Source organism: Haliotis rubra, unplaced genomic scaffold, assembly GCF_003918875.1.
Source record: "Haliotis rubra isolate DU_JTF1 unplaced genomic scaffold, ASM391887v1 Scf253, whole genome shotgun sequence".
NCBI classification, from domain to species: Eukaryota; Metazoa; Mollusca; class Gastropoda; order Lepetellida; family Haliotidae; genus Haliotis; species Haliotis rubra.
Window position 1 is genome coordinate 699,991 of NW_025766592.1, and position 26,666 is coordinate 726,656.

The 26,666-nt window shown below is 38.1% G+C and overlaps 1 protein-coding gene across 1 annotated transcript in view; it reads left to right on the forward strand.

Moving 5' to 3' along the window:
- The window catches only part of LOC124279609 (glutamine--tRNA ligase-like), a 100,674-nt gene extending 75,748 nt beyond the window's left edge, over positions 1-24,926 (forward strand). Inside the window, 1 exon segment of the mRNA XM_046715452.1 lies at positions 20,717-24,926. Within this exon segment, the coding sequence (XP_046571408.1) occupies positions 20,717-20,767 (51 nt within the window). The 3' untranslated portion in view covers positions 20,768-24,926.
- Positions 24,927-26,666: the final 1,740 nt, after the last annotated feature.

The window sequence follows — 26,666 nt, forward strand, 5'->3', positions numbered from 1 at the left end:
CAATATATTATTGTGTTTCCAAGTTTAATTGGTTAGATAATTTAAAAGCGAAAGTGAGTTGTGATTGGTATGCTCAACTTCCCAGCGTAGACACCTGATTGGATAAAAAGCCAACCAAGGGAGGTAATAAAATCATCGGCTCGAGCCTTAGATGCATCCAGGGTATAGTGGAGATTTATCAGAACGTATACCCTGGAGATTATCGAGGATAACAAACACCTTGTATTATTACTATTTAATAGTGATGACTAAGCACATGCTCCTTCGTCATGATATAGTTTGTGTTGTACAACCAACTCTAGTTTTTGTACATATTTCTTATGGTTATGTCAGTTGTCTTTCAGTGCTATTTACAAGCTACTTCTCACTACAGCATGAAGTGCAATCCCCATGTAGATATTGTTGCTTTCAAACTTCTATGGCATCTATTGAAGCTGACAGGAACGCTGAGCTAAAACAATAACATGGAAGATATATTATTAGTGTCCTTAGCGGCCAGTTGTCAGCAGTGATTTAGCTAGGATGTCAAACCAGGATGTCCTTTTTTGGCCAAATTTGGAAGAAAATTGTTATTTTTTTCAAAATTACAAATTTTTAATGTACTTTCTTATATTCAGAGCTTTTTAACATTTGATTATTAAGAGTAATGCAGAATTAAACATGTGTTGTAAGTGAGATGCAAGTCATTCTAACTAAGCATCACAGTAGTTGTAACTGTATATGAACACGAAATATTTAATTCCCATTTATAAAACTTTACTGACACTTGCAGCAGACTTGTTGCTGAATACCGGCCTCTGAGCCATGCCTGCAGTCAGTGTCAGATTATGATATTATGATGACAAGTGTTACACCTTGGCAAAAGTGGCGTGTAGTTTACTCTGAACAGGGCACATTTAAGCAGTGCAATATTAAAACACCTCTCAAAGTGAGATATTAAAAACATTACCCAGTTTTGGACAAAAAGATTGTTATTTTGAAATTTGCCTTGCATGGGCACTTAGTTTGGAAGAACTATATTGTCAAGATATGTCATTTTTCAATATAAACATGGTTTTGAGGAAACAGGTTAACTGTAATGATAGAAATGACCATTGTCCACTTGCGCCAATGTGCTTCCAGGGAGTGAGTGAGAATGGTTTTACGCCACTATTAGCTAATTTCCAGCAATAGCATAGTGGGGGACACCAGAAATGGGCTTCACACATGGTGGTACCCATGTTGGGGAATTGTACCGGGTTTTCAGCGTGATGAGCGAACGCTTTGACCACTAGACTACCCCACTGCCCCTCGTTCTAGGTATTTGAGATTCAGCAGTGTAGTATGTGGGATACAAATAAATTGTGTTGGGACTCAAAATATAAAACATTTATAAGGATTTAAAAGCATAATAATTGTTCTTGTAAGAATTTTGTTTACACTGTAGTATTTGAGTATTTGATTTTGTATATAAAATTTAGCAGTAACTTCAGATTACATCCTTTTCTCAATGTTTTTAAGGGTGGTGGGGTAGCCTGTGATTAAAACGTTTGCTCGTCTCGTCGAAGACCCGGGTTTGATTCCCAACATGGGTACAATGTGTGAAGCCCTTTTCTGGTGTCCCCTGTCGTGATATTGCTGGAATATTGCTTAAAGCAGCATGAAAGCTAAACTCATTCACTCAATGTTTTTAGATTTGTAGTCAGAAATATTTCTGTATTCAGGGTGAGCAGTGAGACTCTGAGTTAAAAGTTAGATGTTATTTGGGATTCAGGGGATGATGGGGGATGGCATCTCCACCACTTGAGCACATACTTACGTCCAAAGAGGCGTAGTCTGATTTACATAAGACCACTACGTTCACAAGGACGCTCTTCTACCACACCGATTACAATAATTCCACATAGTTAATTTGTTTTCCATCTATTGGTTCAAATGGCGACAACAACAGTATCTTGACATTGCATTATGAGATAGTTGTGGCACCATATGACAGATTTAACCACAGATCTGAAAGATTGGACATGTTGAATTGGATTTGGGCTGGATTCCACCAAGAATGTCTGCCGAAGCTCTAGCAGCTCTGAGACTCTCTGGCCAATAGTGAGACGAGAAGTCTGGGGAGACTTTTTATTTCCCTTCATTTTTCCACAAGCCTGATGAGGTTTGGTCAAAGGTGTTTCCAAAATCCAATTATTTTTGTTTAATTGTGAGAGCTACTTCTCCTATGAATATGACATGAAACGTTAATCATATTGCTTCTGAACCAGTGTATCTGGCCAGAGAGTATGATTGCCATTGCATGTTCTGCTTTTTAAACATGTAAAATGACCAAAGCTTCGAGAACCATTGCCTAAGGAATCACGCTAAAAAGATTTAAAGGGTTTTGTGTCTCATCTGTGATTGAAATTTTTTTCTTGCAAGTTTTTAATGCGATTTGATGTAATGTAATGTAATCAAGAAAAGGAAGGTAAATCTGACATTCTTTAGACACTGTGTCTCTTTTTGAATTTTGATATCTTTCTATTAAATTCTAAGAAATACTGAACATTTCATTTACAGTTTATCTACACGCTGCACCATTCCTTTAAAGGTCACATGCAACGTAAAACATAACTTTGCAGATTATGATACCTTTCTGTATGGACTTACCGAAACAAATCATCAAAAATGCAAATTCAACTTATAAAGTTGAAAAATAACACGAAGAAAAAACCGCGAGAAATCGGAGTTCAAACGATTCACTAATTTTCCCCCGACTTTTCGGGAAAACTGGTTTCAACAGCTGGGCTGCGCTCATAGCACGTGCGCAGTGAAATAGGTTCGCACAACTTGGAAGCGGGCTGTCCTGTGAATACTGGGTGAAGGCTTTGGTGTGAGCTATTTTCCTAATGTTTTGTTGATATCTCACAGGCTGAGCTTTTATATGTTATGACAGTAAATAAACTGTTTATATAATTTCATTTGTCTATTTCACCACACATTCTTCTTACCGAAATCACTTTCTCAGTTCGATACTTAAAAGCAATGTCATTATTTAGCGTTGACAGAATTTCTAACTGTGATATAGATATGTCGTTGTCACAGACAAAACTCAATGTCTTGTTTTATTGACACCTGTGTGTCTGCCTGCCTGTCTGCTAATGACAATATTCAATACACAACTGCGATCACTGACCACATGCAATTTGAACTTAACACCAATCAGGCAAAACACCATAAACAAAACGCATTGATGTATGGCCCAAGTTTGGTCTCTGTCACATTATGTAATTACAGAGACAGGCAGGTGTGAGACTTGTACACATGACATGTTATGATGTCTGTTGATTGCAAAATGTTATACACAAAAAATGAGCATGTATTTACAAAACCCAACATCTCTATATATATACACACACACACAATGAGCCGTGAGGGCATCTGCAAATGAACCAGCCGTTACACTTGAGTGCACACCCACCCGCTCTGACTGGGTTCGGTATCCCGGCTGCTTCGTTTCTTGGGAAGTAAACCCAAGTACACAATATTGCACTTTTGATTTGCGATTGTACGCTTATAATTTTGTTTATATGTTTTTTCATAACCAGCAATGTATATTATATGTCATGAATAAGTGATGATTGTGTTTTAATTATGTTTGATTTTTTGGTTGCATGTGACCTTTAACTGAAAATTTGAAAAACATAGTTATTAGAAATGCTTTGTTTCAATGAGAATTTTATTTTCAACTTGTTTAAAATCAGGAAAATAGAAATATCTACTTGTATAAGAAGAGTCTAAAATCTTTTGGATAAAATCCCTGTTTTTAGATTGTGTGTAATTATTATCTGGTCATGATGACTGGAGAAGGTGACCGGTATGTGTTCACTGCAGGTGCCTGCATGTTTCTCTTATGCAGTGGTCGCACTTGTGTTTACCATGTGTTTACCATGTGTTCATAGTGGCATGCCCCTCCAGCTGATGATGCATGTCCCTGTTCAAATCTGGCCTGAACAAACCAGTGGTTGATGAAATGAACAGTGAAAATCCTCATTGTCTGTTATATGAGAGTGTTCAGTCCCATGGACATGTCATAAGTGTTACTTGTAAGTTGTAGGATTGTATTGCAGATTTACTCTAATGTTTGTCAACAACTTATCATAATTGTGGGTTTACACACTCGCTGAATCACTCTGAGGGATATGCTCACTCACTCACCTGCTTAGAGCGTTATACATTCACTCACTCTCTCACTCACTCTGTCACTCACCACGCGGTGGGGTAGCCTTGTGGTTAAAGCGTTGGCTCGTCACGCCGAAGACCCGGGTTCGAATCCCCACATGGGTACAATGTGTGAAGCCCATTTCTGGTGTCCCCCGCCGTGATGTTGCTGGAATATTGCTTAAAGCGGCATAAAACCATACTCAGTCAGTCAGTCAGTCTGTCACTCACACACTCACTCACTCAGAGGGGTGTACACTCACTTGCTTAGAGAGTTTTACATTCACCCACTCTCTCACTCACTCACTCACTCAGAGGGATATACATTCACTCACAACAGCTCGTCAACCTTTGATAACAGATAGGATGAGACCATGACTTTAGAACAAGTGAAGTTATGTCGTAAACTGACAAGTTCATTTACACTTGTCCTTTGTGCCCCCACTGGCCATCCATGCCTATAGAGGAGTCCCACATGGGTACAATGTGTGAAGCCCATTTCTGTGATATTGCTGGAATATTGCTAAAAGCGGACGTAAAGCCATACATACTCAATCACGCACGCACATACGCACGCACGCTACAAAGTTTATGAAATCTTATTGAAGCATGCTTCCATCTACATATGATCTTTCAATTTCAGCAGACTTAGATCCGCAAAATATTCTATTTCCGAAGAATACATGTTAAATTTATGCATTAGACAGCATTCCTTACATACACAAAGAATCACTTTTTTAAGAGAATTCCGCATGCAGCTTTTAGCTACACACCTCCATAAATCTACGAAAAGGACAGACACATTTGTGAAATATGGTAAAGGTTAAGTTGAATCTAAAATTATGATCTATCCTCATCAGGACAAGCATTCATCTTGCCTAAAACACAGCATGTCGGAGATTCAGAAGAAGTTTACCCATGGAACTGCCGTCTGAGTAGCAAGATCGGGATGAATGTCACGAACATTATTTTATGCATTTGCTCAGCAAATACATCTGCAGCGTTCTCTGATTTAAACCAGATTTCTTAAATTCATGAGAAATTGGAAATAGCAGTTGTGATATGTATGTAGAAGATATGCGACAGTAATTGACTGGTTTTGTGTTTGTCTAGCTATTGCTTCTACATAACATATAGGCAATTTATCAGACCTGGGGTTTAAAGATGTAAGTCAGGCTTGTTTGGTTGGCTTAGGAATTTGAGAAACTTTGGAAGGTTAAAAGGAGGCACATTAAATGGTAGGCGTAATGTTGCCTCTGTCAGATGTTGTATCTTCTGAGAATCTGTTGTAAGATTCCACTTGTTGTAGAAAAAGTGCACAGAATAGTTTATTACCAGAAAAGTATTTCATAATTAAGAAACAATGCACATAAATTAGGTAGAATGCTTGTTTGGTGTACCTGTCACAGGGGAATGTTTTTATAGATGAGGATGTTTCGAAAATAAATGCTGTAGTTCATTATTACAAAAGAATTTCATCGTGAAAATAATTTTGCTCAGAAAAAGTTGTGAGAAATGTTTTTATTCTATCTCTTTGAAGGTAGTTTTTTAGAAGCATGGTATGCTTTGCTATCAGAGAAGTATTTCAACATCAAGAGAATTCTGTTGATAATAACTAATGAGAAATGTAATAGGGGAAAAGAATGTATTGGCAGTGCAATATCCGAGACCAGGAAATACTCATGATTTTGATAAATGTGAACCTATTATTATTACTGTAATTTCTGCAAAAGGTATGTGCATGATCTTGTACATGATTCACTGGAAGCATTATTAGCATTTAAATAAGGGGAAATGCTTGATATTACATCGTGTTCAAGAATATTGCTCTTGAGAAACTGTGAGAGAAATCTTTTGTCGTGTATGGTTAACACCTCTTTTAGCAATGTTCCAGCAATATCACGGCAGGGGACACAAGATCATATGGGCTTAACACAATGTACCCATGTGGGGAATCAAACCAGGGTCTTCTGCATGACGAGTGAAAGCTTTATCCACTAGATTACTCCACTGCCCCAACAAGCTTGCCGACATGCTGGACACACTTGATTTGTTTTAAACATTGCATATGTCGCCCAATCATGCTCATCTACCCCAGACCGCCTCCGTGGTGTAGTGGTTAGAGCGTCCACCCGGAGAGCGGAAGGTTGCAGGTTCGATCCCTGACCGCGTCATACCAAAAGACGTTAAAATATGGTACTTGTTGGTCCCTGCCTGGCGCTCGGCATTAATGGGTACAACAAGGACTGGTCGGCTCGGAGTCAGTATACTGTGTCTGAGTGGGGTATTCATGCTTCACTGCGGCATGGTATCTCAGTGAGCTAGCACTATAAAACCAGCTTAAGTCTGGGCTAGTACAAGCAGCCGCACATACATACACACGCATGCACGTCGTCATATGAGCGAAATATTCTCAAGCACGACGTTAAACCCAATTTCACCTCACCTCATCTACCCCAAAGAGCATGAAATGCACTATTTCAACTTACCCAAAGTTCATAATTATTTATTTCATCAGCTGTGACATTGCAGCCGATTGATAACCCTCAGGACTATTTCTGTATGCAACCTCTTCCCCAACTGTGTGTCTGCCCCCAGTCTGACACTAACTCAAAACAACAGATGACACGGAATGCACCAGTGAAATTAATAGCCACTCCAAGAAGAAAATTAAGAATTTCAAAATACACTTGTGTTCAATTGCTTACACTGTATGATATTCACTTGAAAGAGTCTGACATATAGACAAGGATTCGGTTTATGGTCACAATTAACATTTCAATTTTCATTAAAGTTTGTAGCATCGTAAGTTCACGTAACTGGTTATTCAAAGCAATCATAGCTCTTGAGCTGCACAAATTAAATAAGGAACATTAATCATGGTTTGAAGATACTGTCAGGATGTGTTTCAGTTCATGATAACCTTTAGACTCTTGTCTAAAACTGATAAATATAAAAATATTGTATAAAAATAGTGTATGTGGTTCTCCATGGTTTGCTTTTTACAAATACGAAATGGCTGCTGTAAATAACAAAACAACATTACACTTTCTCAGCAAAGTTTGAATATTAAATTTTGTCAATTAGCCATGGAAATGGGCCTTTGGTGTTTATTTCTGGGAGATTTACAACAACCTTAGCCACAATAAATAAGGTTTTTGTGCCACGACAAAGATTCAGAAAAAGTTATTTTTGCAATGAGCTAAATGGTGAATGAAGCACTCATAATTTGTTGGTTAATCTCTTGTCTGTCAAAGGAAATCTTAAGGCTAAAGCTTTGCTACATGTATAGTTTCAGTATTGTTTGACATATAGTAGCTGAAAAGATAGTATGATTCATTATGGCAGTTCAGTTTCTGTTGCTTCATTGAGAATGTTCTGAAATATTAATTATATTATTGTGTCGGCAATGGATTTCAGTGTTGCACATGAATTGGCTCCCATTAAAGGTACAAGATCACACCACATTTCTCTAAAAATACATAATGCATGTCCCTCAATAATACTAACTATCAGCCCCTAGGGAAACTACCATATAATTTATTCCAAATACGATTACATACTTACATTACAAAATTGAACTAAAAACTTTGTATGAATTAATGCAACATTGCATTAATTCGACTCTCGTGCCCTCTCCCGGTCGAACATTATTTCAAGCGAACCCCACAGAGTTATGTCCCTTGGAAAGCTCTTTACGAATATCCTATATTGCACGCCGCCATATAGCTGGAATATTGCTGAGTGCGGCGTAAAACTAAACTCACTCAATTCTATATTGCAACTTGTGATTGAGGCCAGTTTGTCAAACACCGACAACAACGCGTGCTACAGTTTTCGATGTACGGAGCAATCGTTTACATTCCTTATATGACAAGTGCTCAAATCGAAGTTTCAATTATCGATTTCAAGTCATAAGGGATAATAATACGTGTTTTATTGCATCAATAGGAAGCTCAAGTGAGTGCATATGCCCCCAATATATAAAATATAGGCCAAAGTGTGTGACATTGTGCCTTTCAGCTATGTAGGTTTACCGCTGCTTTCAACAATATTTCAGCTGTATAAGATGGTTGGTGGGGTACCCCATGTGCTTAAAACATTCGCCCATCTTGGCAAAGACCCAGGTTCGATTTCCCCCATAGGTACTATGTGAAGCCCATTTCTGATATAGCTGGAATATTACTAAAAGTGGCTTTAAGCCTTGCTCACTCACTTAGCTGTATACGGTTGTGTCAGCTGATGGCGGTAAAGGTCATGTCAGCAGATGAGGGTTAAGGTTGTGTCAGCTGATGAAGGTAAAGGTCATGTCAGCAGTTGAAGGTAAAGGTCGTGTCAGTAGATGAAGGTAAAGGTCGTGTCAGTAGATGAGGGTTAAGGTCGTGTCAGCTGATGAAGGTAAAGGTCGTGTCAGCAGATGAGTGTTAAGGTCGTGTCAGCTGAGAAGATAAAGGTCGTGTCAGCAGATGAAGGTAAAGGTCGTGTCAGCAGATGAAGGTAAAGGTCGTGTCAGTAGATGAAGGTGTTAAGGTCGTGTCAGCTGAGAAGATAAAGGTCGTGTCAGCAGATGAAGGTAAAGGTCGTGTGAGCAGATGAAGGTAAAGGTCGTGTCAGTAGATGAAGGTAAAGGTCGTATCAGTAGAGGAAACTAAAGGCTGTGTGAGCAGTTGAAGGTAAAGGTCGTGTCAGTAGATGAAGGTAAAGGTCGTGTCAGCAGATGAGGTTAAGGTCGTGTCAGCTGATGAAGGTAAAGGTGGTGTCAGCAGATGAAGGTAAAGGTAGTGTCAGCAGATGAAGGTAAAGGTTGTGTCAGCAGATGAAGGTAAAGGTTGTGTCAGTAGATGAAGGTAAAGGTCGTATCAGTAGAGGAAACTAAAGGCCGTGTGAGCAGTTGAAGGTAAAGGTCGTGTCAGTAGATGAAGGTCAAGGTCACATCAACAGATAAAGGTGAAGGTTGTGTCAGCTGATGATGGAAGAATACCTAAACAAATACAGGTCTTGGATGTTACCAATTTGATGAAACCCAGGAGCAGTGAGAGGTGCTGAACCACTTGGAAGTACCAGTGATAAAACCCGCTATCAGTGGGTTTCTGTCAAACCTAAGGGTGCACTGCAAGTCTTCATGTAACATTCTGGCACCTCGCACAACTGGGCCAACAGCCATTCCTTGATAACCTATGCTTATGACATCAGCTTCAGATGGGGAACTAAAGTATCACACTGAGACACTCCTAGTTTCCAGTTTGAACAGTATATCTGTTTGTTGTAGTTTAATGCTGCACTCAGCAATATTCCAGCTGTATGAAAGTGGTGTGATTATTATCAAGTCTGGACCAGACAGTCTAATGATTGACATGAGCATTGATCCACACAATTGGTTTATGATGAGATGTAATCAACCAAGTTACTGAGTCTGATCTCGAGATTCATTCAGATGCTTCTCATGACAATCCCAACCGGAATCATTGGATCTTCACTCGTGTACAGTTTCATGCATTTATGGTTTTGTAAAGGTCAAGGACATTTGGTTCACTGACCGAAGGTTTGGTGATGAGGCCCTGTGTCTGTTGTCACCTTGCACAGTAACCAACACAGGTGTAACGATGTGTAGACACAGCCCTAGATGTAGATCAGGTTGTGGGGATCTGGATCTATATACTTGGTGCAATAGTTGACTGACTGGATTTGTTGATCAGGTTTGGTCAACAGGCTCAGTGCATGTCAGTGTATCCGATGGCATGAATCTGTGTCATATGTTTGGTAATATGGATTAGTCTGTCATACAGACCCTGAAACAAATATGGTGTCATTCTGGTGTCTCCCGCCGTGATATTACTGGAATATTGCTCAAAGCGGGTGTAAAACCATACTCACTGATTCTCTCACTATAATATGTTGCAAAGCTAGATTTCTGCATGTTCCGAAAAAATAATTCTCTTGCCTCCGTTTTATTATGTTCTGTTAAATAATTTAAGAGCTGTTTTTTCTGTAAAATATGTTCATTCCAGAGAATAGATGTTTGTCTAAAATACTGGTGTGGTAGGAGTTGAACAACATTCTTTATTCACTCTGAATATGTTAAAGGCACAATTTCAGACAATATTTTGATTATATATATTGGGGCATATGCACTCACTTTAGCTTCCTATTGATGCAATAAAGTTGATAATTGAAACTTTGAGGCAAACAGTTTCCAAACAGAGAACACTTGCTATATATGGAATGTAAACAATTGCTCCATACATCAAAAACTGTCGCAGGAGGTGTTGTGGATGTTTGCCGAACTGGTTTCAATCACAAGTTGCACATGTTTTTTGTCAAGGACTGAGTTCCAAAGGATTTATAGGATATTCGTAAAGAGCTCTTCAAGGGACATAACTCTATGGGGTTCGCTTGAAATATTATTCGGGCCAGTAGAGGGCAATGTTGCTTTAATTCATTCAAACTTATTAATTTGATATTGTAATCTAAATACGTAATCATTTTGGGAATATATTATATGGTAGCTTCCATGAGGGCTGATAGTATTATTGAGAGATATGCATTATTTATTTTTAGAGAAGTGTGGTGTGAAATAGTGCCTTTAACAATGCTAGTTGGTTAAGAAAAAAACCATGAATTATCTCTTTGTACGTGTCAGTCGAAAATACGGTACAGTGAGCAGGACAACTGAAATGTACCAGATAATATGAAAACTGCTGCATATGCAAAAGGAAGCTGCCTCCACGCACGGAAACAAACGATGCAATGATAAGATGCTTCCAATTATGACAATCTCAAGTATTCCTGATCCAGCTGATTCCGGCTGACATTAGTGGGAGAAACATGTTGTACGGAGACTTGCGGAAATGAGAACCATCTCATACACCGTCTTTGGTCACAGTCTAATGGAAGTTTATCTACCTGCAGCATTGTGGAGGTGTAATGAAGGGGAGACAACTGAAATATACGCTCTTGACGGAAGTGACAGTTGTCTTTTTGTCAGTAGGCAGAAAATAAACCTTTGTTGAACTACCGTGGAATCTAGGGCATTCCGTGCAGATGAGAATAAACCCTGGCACAAGTCCACTTGCTTCAGTAAATATTCTTGGTTTTGAGGATATGTGGAGAGCTTGTGGAATTTTCCTGTGTTTTTATGGCTATATATAATACTCAATTAAAGTTAAAGAACAAACAAGTTTTTCGTTTGACTTTTGACGTGACAGATTAACTACAGTCATAGGCTTTCTTCTTTTTTGTGTGAGTAATGTATACTGTGTTCTTCGTGGGCAAGTAAAAGATAATTCATTAGTCAGCAGAAAAGAATTATGACATCGGTTGCCATCTCCTTCTTAGTGGTAGTCCAGATGGAAGTGTAATTGATCCTTCCTTAATAATATCCCAGTTTCTTAGATTAATGCTCATGACATCAATCGCTGGCTTGTCTGGTCCAGATTATTTACTGAACATTATTGCTGCTTGGCAACCAACAAAAACCTTACTGAAACTTTGAAATCAACCATTTTGAAATCAAAGATGGCCACCAATCATTGCTTGGGAAACATTGCTTTTCACATTTTGTGTAGTGAGTGGTTTAAGAATATGTATACTGTTGCTAATCTCCAATTATTGTAACGAAAATACATAATACACAGTATTTCAGCATGTTACGTTGGTCCCTTGTCTAAAACTAAATTCACTTGCTCGCTTCACTCACTCACTCACTCACTCTCAAGCCAGCTGTGTCCAGTAATGGTGATCTTGATGTCACTGTAAAACCAGATCTGTATGGAACCAGAATGTATTCATTAAACATCACAAAGCCTGTTTTTTCTGTGCCAGACTTGGATGACCAGTATTTTGCCTTTAATTATGACATTTTTTGACAGCGTTGCCGAGTAAAAGGCTGTCGCATATGGTTAGGGACTGCTGTACATGTTTGATAAATTCAGTTAACAAACCCTGTCCAGACATGACCAAGACTAATTCTTAGTCTCCGAACATTTATCTTTTGATGGAAACAAGTGACTATATTTATTTTGAAAACCGCCCTAGTGAGATGAGAGATCCTCAAAAAAATCCTTACAGAAAGGTCTGGGCGGAGAAGAAAATAATATGGTTCAGACGGACTAAAATATCACTTTATCTCTCGTGAAAAACTCGTCATCCAGCATTATCATGGAGAGTAAATTAAATAATGAATCCAGCTCTTGTCCACCATGATTTGGCAAGTCTAGTCAGCTCTTGGAAATTATGCCTTGTTCTGAGATCCATTTGAATTTATTATAAAATGCAGATATATACAGGAATATTTTTTGTTATGGACAGACAACTTCTTTATTGCAAGGGAAAAGACGTTTTGGTGTAGATCCTAACACCATTATGAAGCAAGCGATGCTAATGGTGTTAGCATCTACATCGAAACGTTGTATCCATTGCAAGAACAGAAGTTGTCTATCCATAAAATAAATTCCTGTTCATCATACCAGCTTCTAAATGCCACTCAAAGAAGTTGCAGATATACCATTAAAAAAAAGTAGAGGATATTGGATTTACACGATTGATAAAATACAAATGATGAAGCCAAGGAGGAAACAGATGATGAAGAGAAATTAAGGGAAAATGTGACAATTTATTCCATCCCTTTGGATATGTTTCATCTGTATGGATATATATTACTTTTTCTCATATGCATTGGCATTGGCTGGTGGTATGCTCACAAAATGGAATATCCCCTACTTTTTTTTAATGGTATATACATGTACTTCAAGATTAACTTTTATTCTGGGACTAAAAATTGGATTGAACCGAGCTCTCAATTACTCTGTTCGTAGGGAGCATTGTTATATGACAAATGCCAGTATTTTTCAACATGTAGTGAACCAAATATGACGATGTAGTTTGGCCTGAAACTTTCAACCCGACAAGGGTGTTTACTGGGTTGAACATGGTGTTGAAGGCAGAGGTTTGTTAACATATCACGCCACCACTTAACCATCCAGTTTTGATAACCTGACTTCAATGACTCTGCCTGTGTTCTCTGGTTTAAGAAAATAGGCTGTACCCAGTGTTGTACAATTAGATTATGGAAGTGTGGTATTGGTAATAAACCACCCACATTTAGACGGAACTGTGTGGTGGTCTTATAACACCAGGTAGTTTCATATACAGGAGCTTGCAGAGATTCCAGAATACAGCTCCACTGTCTCGTGCGTGTTGTAAGATTGGTGGGAACTGGCCGAAAGGAAGTCTTTGTTTCAAACAGTGCAGATTGGTGATTATGCTGGTTTTTTTTTGTTATTCCTACTTTGAATTCCTACTACTCACTGTGTGTGTGTGTCTCTCTCTCTATATATACACACATACACACACACACATACATAGACATACATACATACATACATACATACATACATACATACATACATACATACATACATACATACATACATACATACATACATACATACATAGACGGACGGACGGATGGACAGACAGACAGACAGACACATTGAATGTGTGTGGATGGATGGATGGATGGATAGACAGATAGATGGGTACAATGTGTGAAGCACATTTCTGGTGTCCCCCAGCCATAATATTGCTGAAATATTGCTAAAAATGGCGTAAAACCAAACTCACTCACCCTTTACACATATGTAAATTGTTTACATTCTTAGCATTACATGTGATTGTGACTCCAAAACAAGCAAATATTTGAGCCAGACTATGGCTACACAAGAATTGTTATATCAGGTTTCAGGTTCCACAGTTTGGACTTCCCTCCCTCTGTCATCTGCGGGTGCCAATCATGGCGCTACAACCAACAGGCACTGTTGGTATTTACAGAATATTTACGACATTTCCAAAGACAACACAATATCTCCAAACCACCAATTACTTACAGAGGGCAACTATAAAACCAGATCCTATTTGTGCAGGGGTTAAAATTTGTCTAGCACTGACAGCTGAGGGTGATTTAAGGAGGAGTATTTGGTGATAGCATCAAGCATGCACCAGCCTGTCGCAGATTCATTTTGAGGACTTTCTGCTAACCTCCATCAGAAGGTCGAGACCTGATTGAAAAATTTGGTTTTGCTCGTGGTGGTTTGATTGAAAAAATTGTTAGTCAGAGAAATGTTTTTGATCTGTAAGCGAGAAAAACTGTTATCATAGTCCGCTAAGGCCCATTTTGCCTTCTCAGGGTTGGTTTAGGAGACAGAAGCATTATCGGGATGTTTTTAATTTGTTCGGCACTAAAATATATCTCTTGCAATTGAATCAGTCCCTTGCTATCCTTGGAGATTGAATCCTTTGACTTTGATTGTGGCTGTGTGAAAAGTAGCAGATTTATATCAAGGAGGGAGGATAAATTCAATTATTTTTCCTTGTTCAATTACACAATAAAAATATGGCTCTGTCCATCTTGTGGATAGCAATTTGGGTTTCAAGTCAGCGACCTTTAGGAAATGACCTTTGAACTTTTGAGTGTCATAAAATGTTCGGAATTCTCTTTGGGGAAAAAGTTTAAGACTTTAAGACTTTTTATTCATTGAATTTGTCATGATTTTATTATTTGAACAAGTTCAGCAAGGCCAGCAAATTTAGTTGGGTTATTTGGCTGATTTTCTTTGTAAATAATCCTCAGGCAGATGGTAAAAAAATCAAATTGTTAATTGGCAAAGTTTTTTATAAAAAATAAATAAAAATGCTTTCAAGCAAACACTTAATTTTCTGTCCCTTTTTAAATCTTTTGCAATATTTCAAAATAACTTATTTGTATAATACGAAAACTATTAGTCTGGCTTAGAACACCATGAAAATGACTATTTTGGCAGTTTGCAGAGGTGAAGTAGTATATTGTCGACAGGTTACTGTGAGTGTACACACATCAAGTTATTCTCTTTGTTTTAGCAGAGATATGTTTGGTTTTTATGTGTGCTGTATTACAAAGCACTTGACAGTATTGAAGCCAGATCACGACAGTCTGTAAATGATCAAATCTGGACCTAGTCCTGATGACACAGCTAATGACTGTGGATCAATGCGAGATATGTGCAGTAGGTTAGGTTCACATTCAGGTGACTGTATGTCATGGATGTGTGTCTGTTGTACATGCTGTTCATGCAAATAATGACATTTGTATGTACTTTTACTGAGGCCACAAGAAATTAGCTCTTCGATTTTCATCCAGTTTATTGAAAAAATGCGATGCAAAATGCATTTAATGTTTTTTATCATTTTGTCAACAGATTGATTTAGGTACATGTGTACTTTAACTGTCAAAGATAATGGTTGTTTTATCGGCATTCTTGAAGTTGGTGAATCAGTTGTACAGCATACGACTTTATGAATAAGAACTTTGTATTTATTGCACATTGCAATATTTCAGTGTAGTTTCTTACACCATTATCAAGATAAGAATGATCTTAGCTTGATAACGGTGCACTCTTAGCTTGATAATGTTGTAACAATCTACACCAAAACATTGCTCTATGCAATCAACCAGAAGTTGTTATTTATAAAGTTGTATGCCTTATTAAAGATAATGGTTTTCACAAATAAGGAGTGTTGAGTGTAAAAAAATGATGGCGACAGATGATTTTCCTCATCTGGTTGGGGAAAGGGACAAAGAAATATTAAGAGTCGTGGGTTTGGCTGAGGTGTGTAGGCCTTTGCCTTTTTTGTTAAAATTGTATTTTCAGAAAAGCCACTTTTTAAAGTTTTTTATGAACATCTAATAATTATTTTTTTGTGGCCTAATAACCACTTGCGACAACACTTTGATTCCGATATAATGCCCTAATGTTGATTGATTTAACAACACCAGACAAGATGGCTGACGTATACACAAGTTCGGCCCACTCAAACAACAACAAAATGTCAACAAATACTGCCCCTGGTGTTAATTATTCCATGCGATTACAGGGATGCTTGAACACTAGAACAACACAGTTCGAAACATTACAATACTGCTGCATTCATGCAAATATGATTACTGACGTTAACAATGATTAGACAATTAATTCTGGATGTGTACTGGGTGAAAATGGCAAACTGACGGAATGAACCCCAATACAGGCGTCAGACCTTCTGTCTTAGCTATTCCCCTTGTGAATTTAATTTGGGCTCGGAAATCGCTGTGCACAATACTGAAGGAATAATGAATATTTATCATACAATCTGGGCTGGCTGGGCCTATATCGCAACACGTTTTCAATAAATAACATATTGAGCTAATCAAGGGCTTGGCAGTTTAGGGTTAAAACAGCACATTGCGGAGACTTAAGAATTTCTCTTTCTAGTCTCTGTTGTGGTCCCAAGAGGGGAAGCTTTTAAACTGCGGCTTGTGAAAACAGATCGAAACAGACTTGAGGACTATGTGAATGTATATCTTGACATATCAAGGCTAGGAATATGTAGTTTCGGGAAATGACTTTCCTTGGGGGAGTTCTTGTACTTGGGGCCCCCTGTCAAGAATTGTACAAACTTCATTCTTTTTATCCCCTGTAGATTTTCTGGTTTTTCTCCTCGCACCATTTTTTGGCATTGTGTTAGATTTGACATAACATCATACAATTTTTATAAATGATGTATTGTTTCCTCGAGTTGAAAATCAAATTTTGCTTTTTCAAGCTGGAAAAATTTTAGTTCTGATTGGTTAAAAATTAATGGTATTCACTAATATAGTTTTAATTGAATTTGAAAAATTGAAATTTTATGTTATATGACTTTCATATGGTGGGATGATGACGAGGTGTCATTGGTGGAGGCCCCATGAACATGATATTTAATTTAATTTCAGTATTGATTTTTTCCAAAATGAAATTGAAATGAAGAAAAAAATGCACATTTTCCAAAACGAGCCAGTTTTGCCACAAGCTCCTACTACGGGTGTACATCTAATCTTTTTAAGGCGAAGCAGAAAATCCAATGTAATTGTGTTTCCCATTTATTATAGCAAAAAGACATGTTTATTTCCGTGTTTGATATTAACCAGACTTGGTAGCATCACAGTTAGCAGGAATCGCATAATGGAAAACCTCTGTTTCCATCCCTGTTGCTAATATCACAGGCTACGGGGCAGTGTTAGAGACCCCTCTTTTATCAATGTCGCTTTCTTTATTTGTACCCAGTTGAAAAAAGGCGATGGCGCCAATCATTTTGTCATTTTCTGCAAATTCCCGAAAGGTTTGGTCTTCATTAATGATAGATCATGAGCAATAAGCTCTACACTGCATTTTGGTCTGACCAGATTTCTATGATCGTAATCTGTAATATTGAATTAGTGCGTACATTTTATTGTTGATATCTGTTAAAAGGATGGGAGAGAATTTTTGATTGAATTATGCCTGAGTGTGAGTTTGGATGAAGTAAGTTCTCGATCATCTAGTTTTTCCGCTGTGTTTATGAGACATTTGTCTGCCTATCTTCATCTGGTTTGAGAGATTGAATTATCTTCATAAATCTCCAACTGTGGAATGAAGGAGAGAACTGGATTTATTTGGAGGAGGGATCATTGCCAGGATTTCACCGCTACTGATTTCCATGGTTGTGCTGGTTGAAGTTCAGGCAGTGTGGTAGCTGGGTGGATTAAGTGTTGACTTGATTGCCAAGGACCCTGGTTTCATTCTTAGGATGGTTAATGAAGAAGAGAAGAAAATTAGAAGTATTTTTTTCCATTGTTATGATATTACTGAGAGTACTGCTGAACGAGCTTTAAGATCAGTCACTCAACCACTTGCTCTCTCCCAGCCATTTTCTCTCTTAGTCACTCAACTATCAGGGCAGTTGGGTAGCCAAATGGATAAAGTGTTCACTCATTACACCAGGTTTGATTCCCCACATGGGCACAATGTGTGAAGCCCATTTCTGGTGTCCCTGCTGTAATATTGCATTTTGATATTGCTGGAATATTGCTAAAAGCAGTGTAAAACCCAACTCACTCACTCATCAAATAGAAATCTGGAAATTCATTTATAATTTCATGCATGGATTTTTACTTGAAACAGAAAATGCTGACTTGCCCAATGCAGGGACAAATATTATTGTGTCATAAGCATACATGAATGTAGTATTTGGTTTTCTTGAAATGAAATTATTACCAGTCAATGCGCTTACCAATGTAAATGGAACGCTGACCAATAAATGTCAATATGTTGAGTGTGGATGAATTTGAAAAAATATGATAAATATATTTTCAATTTTGTGAGATAAGTCATAATTTAGCTGAACGTAGACAGAGATAAACCTATCATAATCCAGTACCAGTGATAGATCAGCCTGTCCCACTTAAAATTACTGAATTTATATGAATATGAAGGGCAATGGAAGTTTTTTACCCAAGCTAAACTACAGTCCGTTTGAGTCAGAAACGGACCGATGAATTGCAAATTTTATCATTGTACAAAATTGCCACATAAATATAAATAGTACACATGTTTATCATTTACTAATACCCAACAGCTTTCTTATATTTGAACATTTTCCGGACTCCACCAAAAAAGTTCTTTAAGAAACTATCATTAAAATGTTGACAGAGTTCACTATTTGTTACGAGGGAGGAGTGCAGAGAACGGGACAGCCAGGTGTTAGAGAAGCACGTGCACAAGTGCCCACCAAGTTATTGATTCATTAGCCTGTGCTGTGCCATCTCCATCCTTTCTCGCACACCTGGCTGTCCCTTTCTCTGCACTCCTCCCTCGTAACAAATAGTGAACTGTGTCAAAATTTTAATGATAGTTTCTTAAAGAACTTTTTTGGTGGAGTCCGGAAAATTTTCAAATATAAGAAAGCTGTTGGGTATTAGTAAATGATAAACATGTGTACTATTTATATTTATGTGGCAATTTTGTACAATGATAAAATTTGCAATTCATCGGTCCGTTTCTGACTCAAACGGACTGTAAGCACAGGCTGCCATGCATCAGCCCAACAAATGAGAAAACAGTACTGAATTCCAATGGGAAAATATCAGATAATCCCAGCCAATTGGTATTAGTCTTCTTTGATCTCCACATAAAAGCCTTCACAATTAATTACAGTATAGTGCCTGTTTTGTCTCCATATTTCCTCCACGAATGAGACAAGGTCTTATCAGTTGGTCATCCCACCAATGGCCTTCCCTGTATACCAGGGCACGATGAATAATACAGCTCTGATGAATACGATAACACCTCCTGTCCAGGGAAAGTCATTCAACAGGTTGATATGTATCTGAAGGGCTTGATAAGGGGCCATTGGGGGCCAATTTCCCTTGGCTATAACCTTTGCCTGTGATAAGGGTTCCCTTGAGAAATCTTGACTTTTAGGACTTGTGGCAAATCATGTCCATTAGTAATAGTGAGTATTTGTGACTACCCAGGGTATATTGGTGAAGCTGGGTGCTAGAATAGACTCATACCCTAATCAAAGGGGTCAGGTTTTTTAATTACTGTAAGCGCTTTTAGCTTTCGTGAAGATATATGTGTAACTTAAATAAAAACGTGGCTTGCGTTTGGGTAATGGATTTTGTTGCTCTATCACTTTATTGAGCCCTAAAGGCATGTCTATGTTTAGAGATTAACCGTCGTAGACAAATTCTGCAATTGCAGAAAATCTTGCAGAAAATGTAGCTAAGTGCAGAATTGTGGAAAATTGCAGAATTTGCCTTTTTTATCAGTCAGTGAACTAATTTTCATTATTTTCAAGCTTTTCTTTCAAATTTTGTCTCAAAAGATGCCCAAAGCTTAAACAAATTATTCAAACATGCAAAATCATATTCAGTTCATGTTATTTTGTGTAAAATACAGATAAATGTAATCCTGGAAGATAATTCTTATTATGATGTCATATGAGAGCAAACTTAGACAGTACTATCTATATTACACATACTCACAGCAGAAGCTGTCAGTCAACAGATGACCAGGCAGCCCAGATCAGGAGGAGTGTTTTATTTGTCAGTGTTGAGTCTGGTGCTATTTCACATTAGGTGGCCCTGCTGACCTGTAGAAATCCATGTCACCAGACATTTCTGGAAGGTGCATTGTCAGTCTCACAGTCCCTGAACCACATATTCCCTTCCAACCAATCCATTCTGCAGTGCAGAAAGTGTAGATGAAGCAAGTCAAGATTTTCTCAGGTTCTGACAGATCTCTGAGCTCACTGGAGATTGTTTTCAATTGAAATGTTTGTATCAGATTTATATATATTCAGAGACTAAGCATCCGTCTAGATGTGACATTGTGCTGGGATTTTTGTTGCTTTTTTGTGTGAACAATTTTCATTCATTCACCAATTCAAACTGACAACCCACCTACATACCCACTCTTTCACCCTTACTCACCTGCTCTTTCACTCACTCACCCAGTCTTTCATTCACTCACTCACCCACTCTTTCTCTCACTCACCCACACTTTCACTCACTCACCCACTCTTTCACTCACTCACTCACCCACTCTTTCACTCACTCACTCACTCACCCGCTCTTTCACTCACTCATTCATTTGATGTATCATTATGTTGAAACAGAAGAACTGTTCCAATCACCAAGTTACAATTAAACTTCTCTTTGCAGATGGTATTCAACCGCACAGTGACACTGAAGGAAGATCCAGGCAAGAACTAGACAGTTACAAATGGCAAACTGCCCTGACCAGGTCGTCTTCTGTCACAGACAGGTCACATCCTCTGTCCACTCAACAATTGTCAGTGCCAGCACAGCAGCCTGCACTTACGGCCATAACAGATGCTGGTTATTACAGCAGCAGACGACACTTCCGTCTGAGGCAGACAGCAAATTTAGCTTGAACGATGTAAGATTTGACACATCAGCAGGAGGAAGGTGTTTATGTGTATAATTTATGTGTTAAGCCACGGTTTAAACAGTGTTTGTCCATCAAAATAATTTGTGAATCATTTCATGATAGCTTCTTGTGAATAATTTCATTGATATTTGTCTATGCTCAACCAAAACATGATGAGGATATATTTTCAGACATAACTCTGTTGGTCCTAAACTGGTTGCACTGAGTTTCATTGTACATGTATTTACAATTCAGAAAGAATCTCCCTGTAAAATGAATGAGTCTGATACAGACAAATCCCTCAAACAAAATATATATTATCCATTATATTTTTCTTGAGTATATACGTTATGTCATATATTGTCAACTATAGATATATGCCTTCGAACATTGAAAAAGATAATCTAATGGCTTTGTTCTTAACTCACTTCTTTCAATGCTTATGTTGTTTTGTAGACAGTGTTTAAAATTAAGGATAAAATACCAAGAATAAAATATTATAGCAGAATACCCCAAGGCCTCAAGACTCATTTTAGGGAGGAACTATTCGATTTTCATCAGGGTCAGGACTTTTTCCCAATAAAAAAAATTCAAGCCACAGCTTTATTTATAAATAAGTAATTGGATATGCCTTACATTGTAAGAAAAAAAATACCAGTGGCCTTTTCTTGAAGAAATGTGTATTTCAAAAGATGAAATAATTGAGCTCCTCAACATTTCAAAATATGCTGATATGCATCCCAAATCCTGGCAGCCCATGCATGTATCAGCTTACCCCATGTATTCAGATAGTCATGTCAATTTGTCTCGAAATATTAAAATGAAAAGGAAACAAATATTTCATCTGTCTAACTCAAACATTTATTTCATTAGTAGTAGCAGACACTTAAATCATTATGACTTGACACTCTAAGTGAAGTGCACTTTGATAATTGTAGTGTCGTCTGGAGACAGTTTGTATTAACACCACAGTCAGAGCAGACGCAATCTCAGTTGGAAGCAGACGACACTTATAACATCTAGTTGTAGGCAACTAGTGGTAGACACTACATTGCTGGGTGGACGGTGATGCTGTACTTGAGCATCCTATCTGTTTAATATTTGTGTCAGACCTCGCTGGTTGTAACAAGTTGTTGACATATCAAAACTGACATTTCAATCTACATTTAATCTCCAGGCCAGTCGTCTTCCTGTTATGAATAGATAGTGATTTTTAAGAATTTCTTTGCTCAATTAAACTGGTTTATCATCCCACCTACCAAATCTCCAAATGTCAACATGCTCGGTGTGAATAAACTCTGCAATCACTGCGTTAAAATTATGAAGTTATGATGTGATAGTAACAGTGTGAATATTGGGTGATACGATGATAAATAGCTCTCACTTTCCCATCTTGGGAGGTGCATATGCAGAAATGTAACTTGAGTATCTGGAAAACTTTGACTCATCACAAAAGGAGCGTAATGATTAGATGGTTGGACATTTTATTGTCGAATAATTTATTACCAGATAAGTCTGGATTCAAAAGGTTTAACGGTGTTAAAGTATTCGAAATTCAAAATCTGAGTCAAAGGTACTCGTACCCTGAAGTTTAAGCCTGAGCAATATGAAGTCCTTATATTGACATAGGTAACTGCAAGCCAAAGGACTAAAATGACTGAATATTTAACAAGGACTAGGGTTAGCCCAGTGGTTTTAATTAATTTCTTATCACACAGAAAACTCAGGTTTGATTCCACACATGGCTCCATATGTGAATATATTTATTGAGTTCCCTGCTGTGATATTGCTTGTATATTGGTTAAAGTGACATGACATCATTCTGATTCACTCTAGCATGGAATCGTTTGCCACAGAACATCATAAACCAGTTCAGAATTATATTTGATTGTTTTGGCAGTTGTAAGATGTGGATGACATTTGTGCTTCATTCCTTTGATCACCTCCGGAACGACATCGGCAACTGCATTGAAGCAGATCCAGTGTGTATATTGCAGTGTTTCTGCACATCGATGTGGTGATATGGAGATGTATCTCCCTGCTGATAATTTCCAGTAATTACTGTGCTAATACTCATGAGACAACAATTTAGATAGAGAAAATTGCTTTGTACCAATTTGATAATAAACATCACTAACATGTGATATAAACTAACTAATACATATTGATAATATTGTGTTATTCTACCATTTTGTTTGTCTGATGTGTTCATATTTATTTCTATTTAGTCAGAGACCTTGATTTTCTAAGGGACCTGCTATCTGTTGTTAAGGTTGGGGATGGTTGTTTTATGATTTGCCCTCAGGTTTTATGCTCAAACGAAATTGTTTGATGGACAATAGGGATGTCCTTAAAAATTGTTTCATGACATTGTAAAAAATTTTTTTATTGAAACTGTGACTAAAAATATATCTTGTATCTGTAAAAACTTCCAGAATATTACATGGTTGGTCCCGAAGGTGCAGTGTAGATAGCACAGGTCGACTAACATTTAAAGTTGTGTTAATTGAAAATATCTTTTAAAAAAACTGGAATCCAAATGGACTCTAGAACAATGCCATATTGCAGAACTCGTCAATGTAGAATTGCCAAATCATTCTAGACTTGATTTGGGTTCATTTCTTACTTTATTCTTTAGAGTCTGAGAGACAGATTAATTTAAAGGCTCCTGTTAGTGGCTTTGGTTGAGGTTTGGACGTAGTTACTTCTCCAACAGGTGAGGGGGCCATGGGTAAGGTATTGTGTTAGCGTAGTGGTAGTATTTAGTCTGTCGTGTGATGCAGTTGGGAGTGGTGGGCGATACGATGGATATTGTGAGGGTGAAATATCATGTGTGATGCTTTGCATGGAGAACTGACACTTGTGTACAAATGTGTCTCTGTATCAGCTGAATGACTCCGCAAAGCCAGCACATGAATACATCCTTGTTGGCTAGAGATCAACTGTATATGCCATCACAGGATAGAATTTCACATTATATTTCCATACCATTTTTAATGACCTAACATACTTATTTTGTTTTGTAATGTAGTACCATTGTAACATCATGGCATGATTTGCATCAGTGCATCAGTCAGACATTGCACCTTTATGCTTACTTACTGATGTCCTTTGATGACTTAGGTATGTTCAGTAGCACCTTTAGTCTGTCGTACAGACCCTGAAGTAAATATATCCAAGAAAGCCCACGCAAGTCTAGAAAATGTGGCAAGTCTAGATTTCCTCAGCTGAAAATGAAGAAAGTCTCAGGGCTTCTTTTCATTATATTTTTTTTACTATGAACTTTTTTTCAGTAAAATATGTTCATTTCAGAGACTAGTTGTTAGTCTATAGCACCTTAAGCACCAGTAATTATGCAGCTGAATGAATGAACAGTGCACCTCTATTTATCTGAGTCAGCAGCAAGATCAGAAGGGCCACTGTGACATCATAATGATATGACATCACAATTGAGTTCCTGTCCATGACATACTTGTCACAAAATAAAGAACTAAACGTTAGTCGTGCCAGTATTGGTTTGTTAGTGGTCATAAATTGGTTCATCTTTCACTAGCATGTGTTTTGTTTAGTATGTGATTGTTAAACTTAATTAGATATTGTACCTTCAATTGACATGTGTCATGTAACTGCTGCTAATACATGTGAGGGGCACTGTGATGGCTGAGGTGTCTCACTCATCCACTCTGCAGTCCTCTTTGTAGATATCCTCTCGGCTTCCCAAACCTGTGATTATAAGTTTGAACCCTGGTTTTCTCTGATTTTGATTTTTAAAAATGTCATTGCCCTTCTGTGCTCATGAATTCAATGAAGATCAAAGATCTGCATCACTGCATCTCTGCTTTGACATCAAGCTGGCACGTCAAACTCACTCAGTGAGATGGCCTGAGTAGGGTGGACTTGTTTCATGTGACATGTAGTTCCTGGTTCTGCCAGATCTGTCCTTCACGCACCTGGCATAGACAATAAACTACCTGAATCTGATTGTGTCTCTGTCTTCTGTAAGTTGATGTTGTGTACAGGTGTGGTGATGAAGTGGATGTTGTGTACAGGTGTTGGTGATAGAGTGGGTGATTTCGGGGCTGGAGGAGAGCTGAGAACTGCCACCATGATGGATGCTGCTTCAAGAACTGTACAAGATGCAGCTTGTAGAATCCGTTGTGACACTTCGGCCACACCTACAGATTCAGTAATGAGACAGGACGTTTCCATACATTTATGGTTGTTTGTAGGGAGTAGAAAGGGCTAAAGGTGCTCCTGTCTTAACCTGTAGTACCTGAAATATGTCATAAAGATGAAACCTAATGTCAGGATCACATAAACTAGTATTGGACTTGTTAATACACTGCTGGATTAAGTGGCTGAGTTATTTCATGAGTTTAGTGTAATTGTTGAAATTGCACAGTGTTGCTAAGAATAATTTCAGGATTTTCACAAAAAGGAACAGACTTGGATTTTATTCGCCTTTCTTCAATATTTTTTCACAGGAAGAATTACAAATTGAAGCATATTTTTCTGATTTGTTACATTATTGAAAAAAACCCATCTGTGCATCTGGGGCGGTGGGCCCAGGGTTAGCCTAGCGGTTAAAGCATCTGCTTGTCACACTGAAGACCTGGGTACTATCTGTGAAGCTCATTTCTGGTGTCCCCAACATGATATTGCTGGAATATTGCTAAAAGTGGCTTAATACCATACTCACCCACTCTTTTGTGCATCTTGTTTAAGATACATGACATCTTTGTAGTCTGTCAACAGACACCACCTGATCTGTGGCACAAAGCACACGAGTTAGCATCCACCGTCTATTTTTGTTGGATCGCAGTCCAACACCAATCCTAAAGCCAGAGCCAAAACTAACTGATGTAAATCTGATGTTAGTCATCCTGCGGAGTACATCTATTTTCTATTCTGTCCCAGGATCCAATTGTCACTTACACTTCTGTTTGGAAGTGATGTGGTAATGCTCCTTTCAGTAACCTCTCATAACTTGTATCGTTTCTGACTGTCAGCAGACTGGAAGGCTGTATTTGGTGTTTTGTTCTACAAATTGGGTGTTAACATCTAGGGTTGCACATATGTAAAAGATATATATTGGGATACAAGGGATGGCTGGATGGCCTTTGTGACAGCAGACCTGCTAGAAGACATCACCTTTACTGACTTTAACAGGATGTTCATCCTCCATATTATCTTACAGTTATCTGATATGATTTGTATAATATTTGGTATGAATGGACTTAGAGTCACTTGGGTTCCTTTGGAAGTGCTGAAAACACTTTTTTTGTTTTTTGACACCATGCTCAGCAATGGCGGCGGTCTGTAAATAATCAAGTCTGGACCAGACAATCCAGTGATCAACAGCATGAGCATCGATCTACGCAACTGGGATACAATTATGTTAACCAAGTCAGCAAGCCTGACCACCCGATCCCGTTAGTCGATCGCAGAAAACCTAAGCGATCCTAAAACCTAGACCAGACTTTGGGTTCTTTGGTGGGGGTGATGTCATATGTTTCCACTGTTTACCATAGTTAGTCCCTGGTTGATTAAGGTGTACCATGGCCAAGAGGATCAACCGTGTCTGCTTCAGAACGACATAGATTTTCATGAGAGATGATGAAGAACCAGGGTCCTGATATCTTGGAGCCATGTATGCTGAAACCTCTTTCATGTCCAGATCATTCCTCGGATTATACTCCGCTCTCTCATGAGAGATGACTC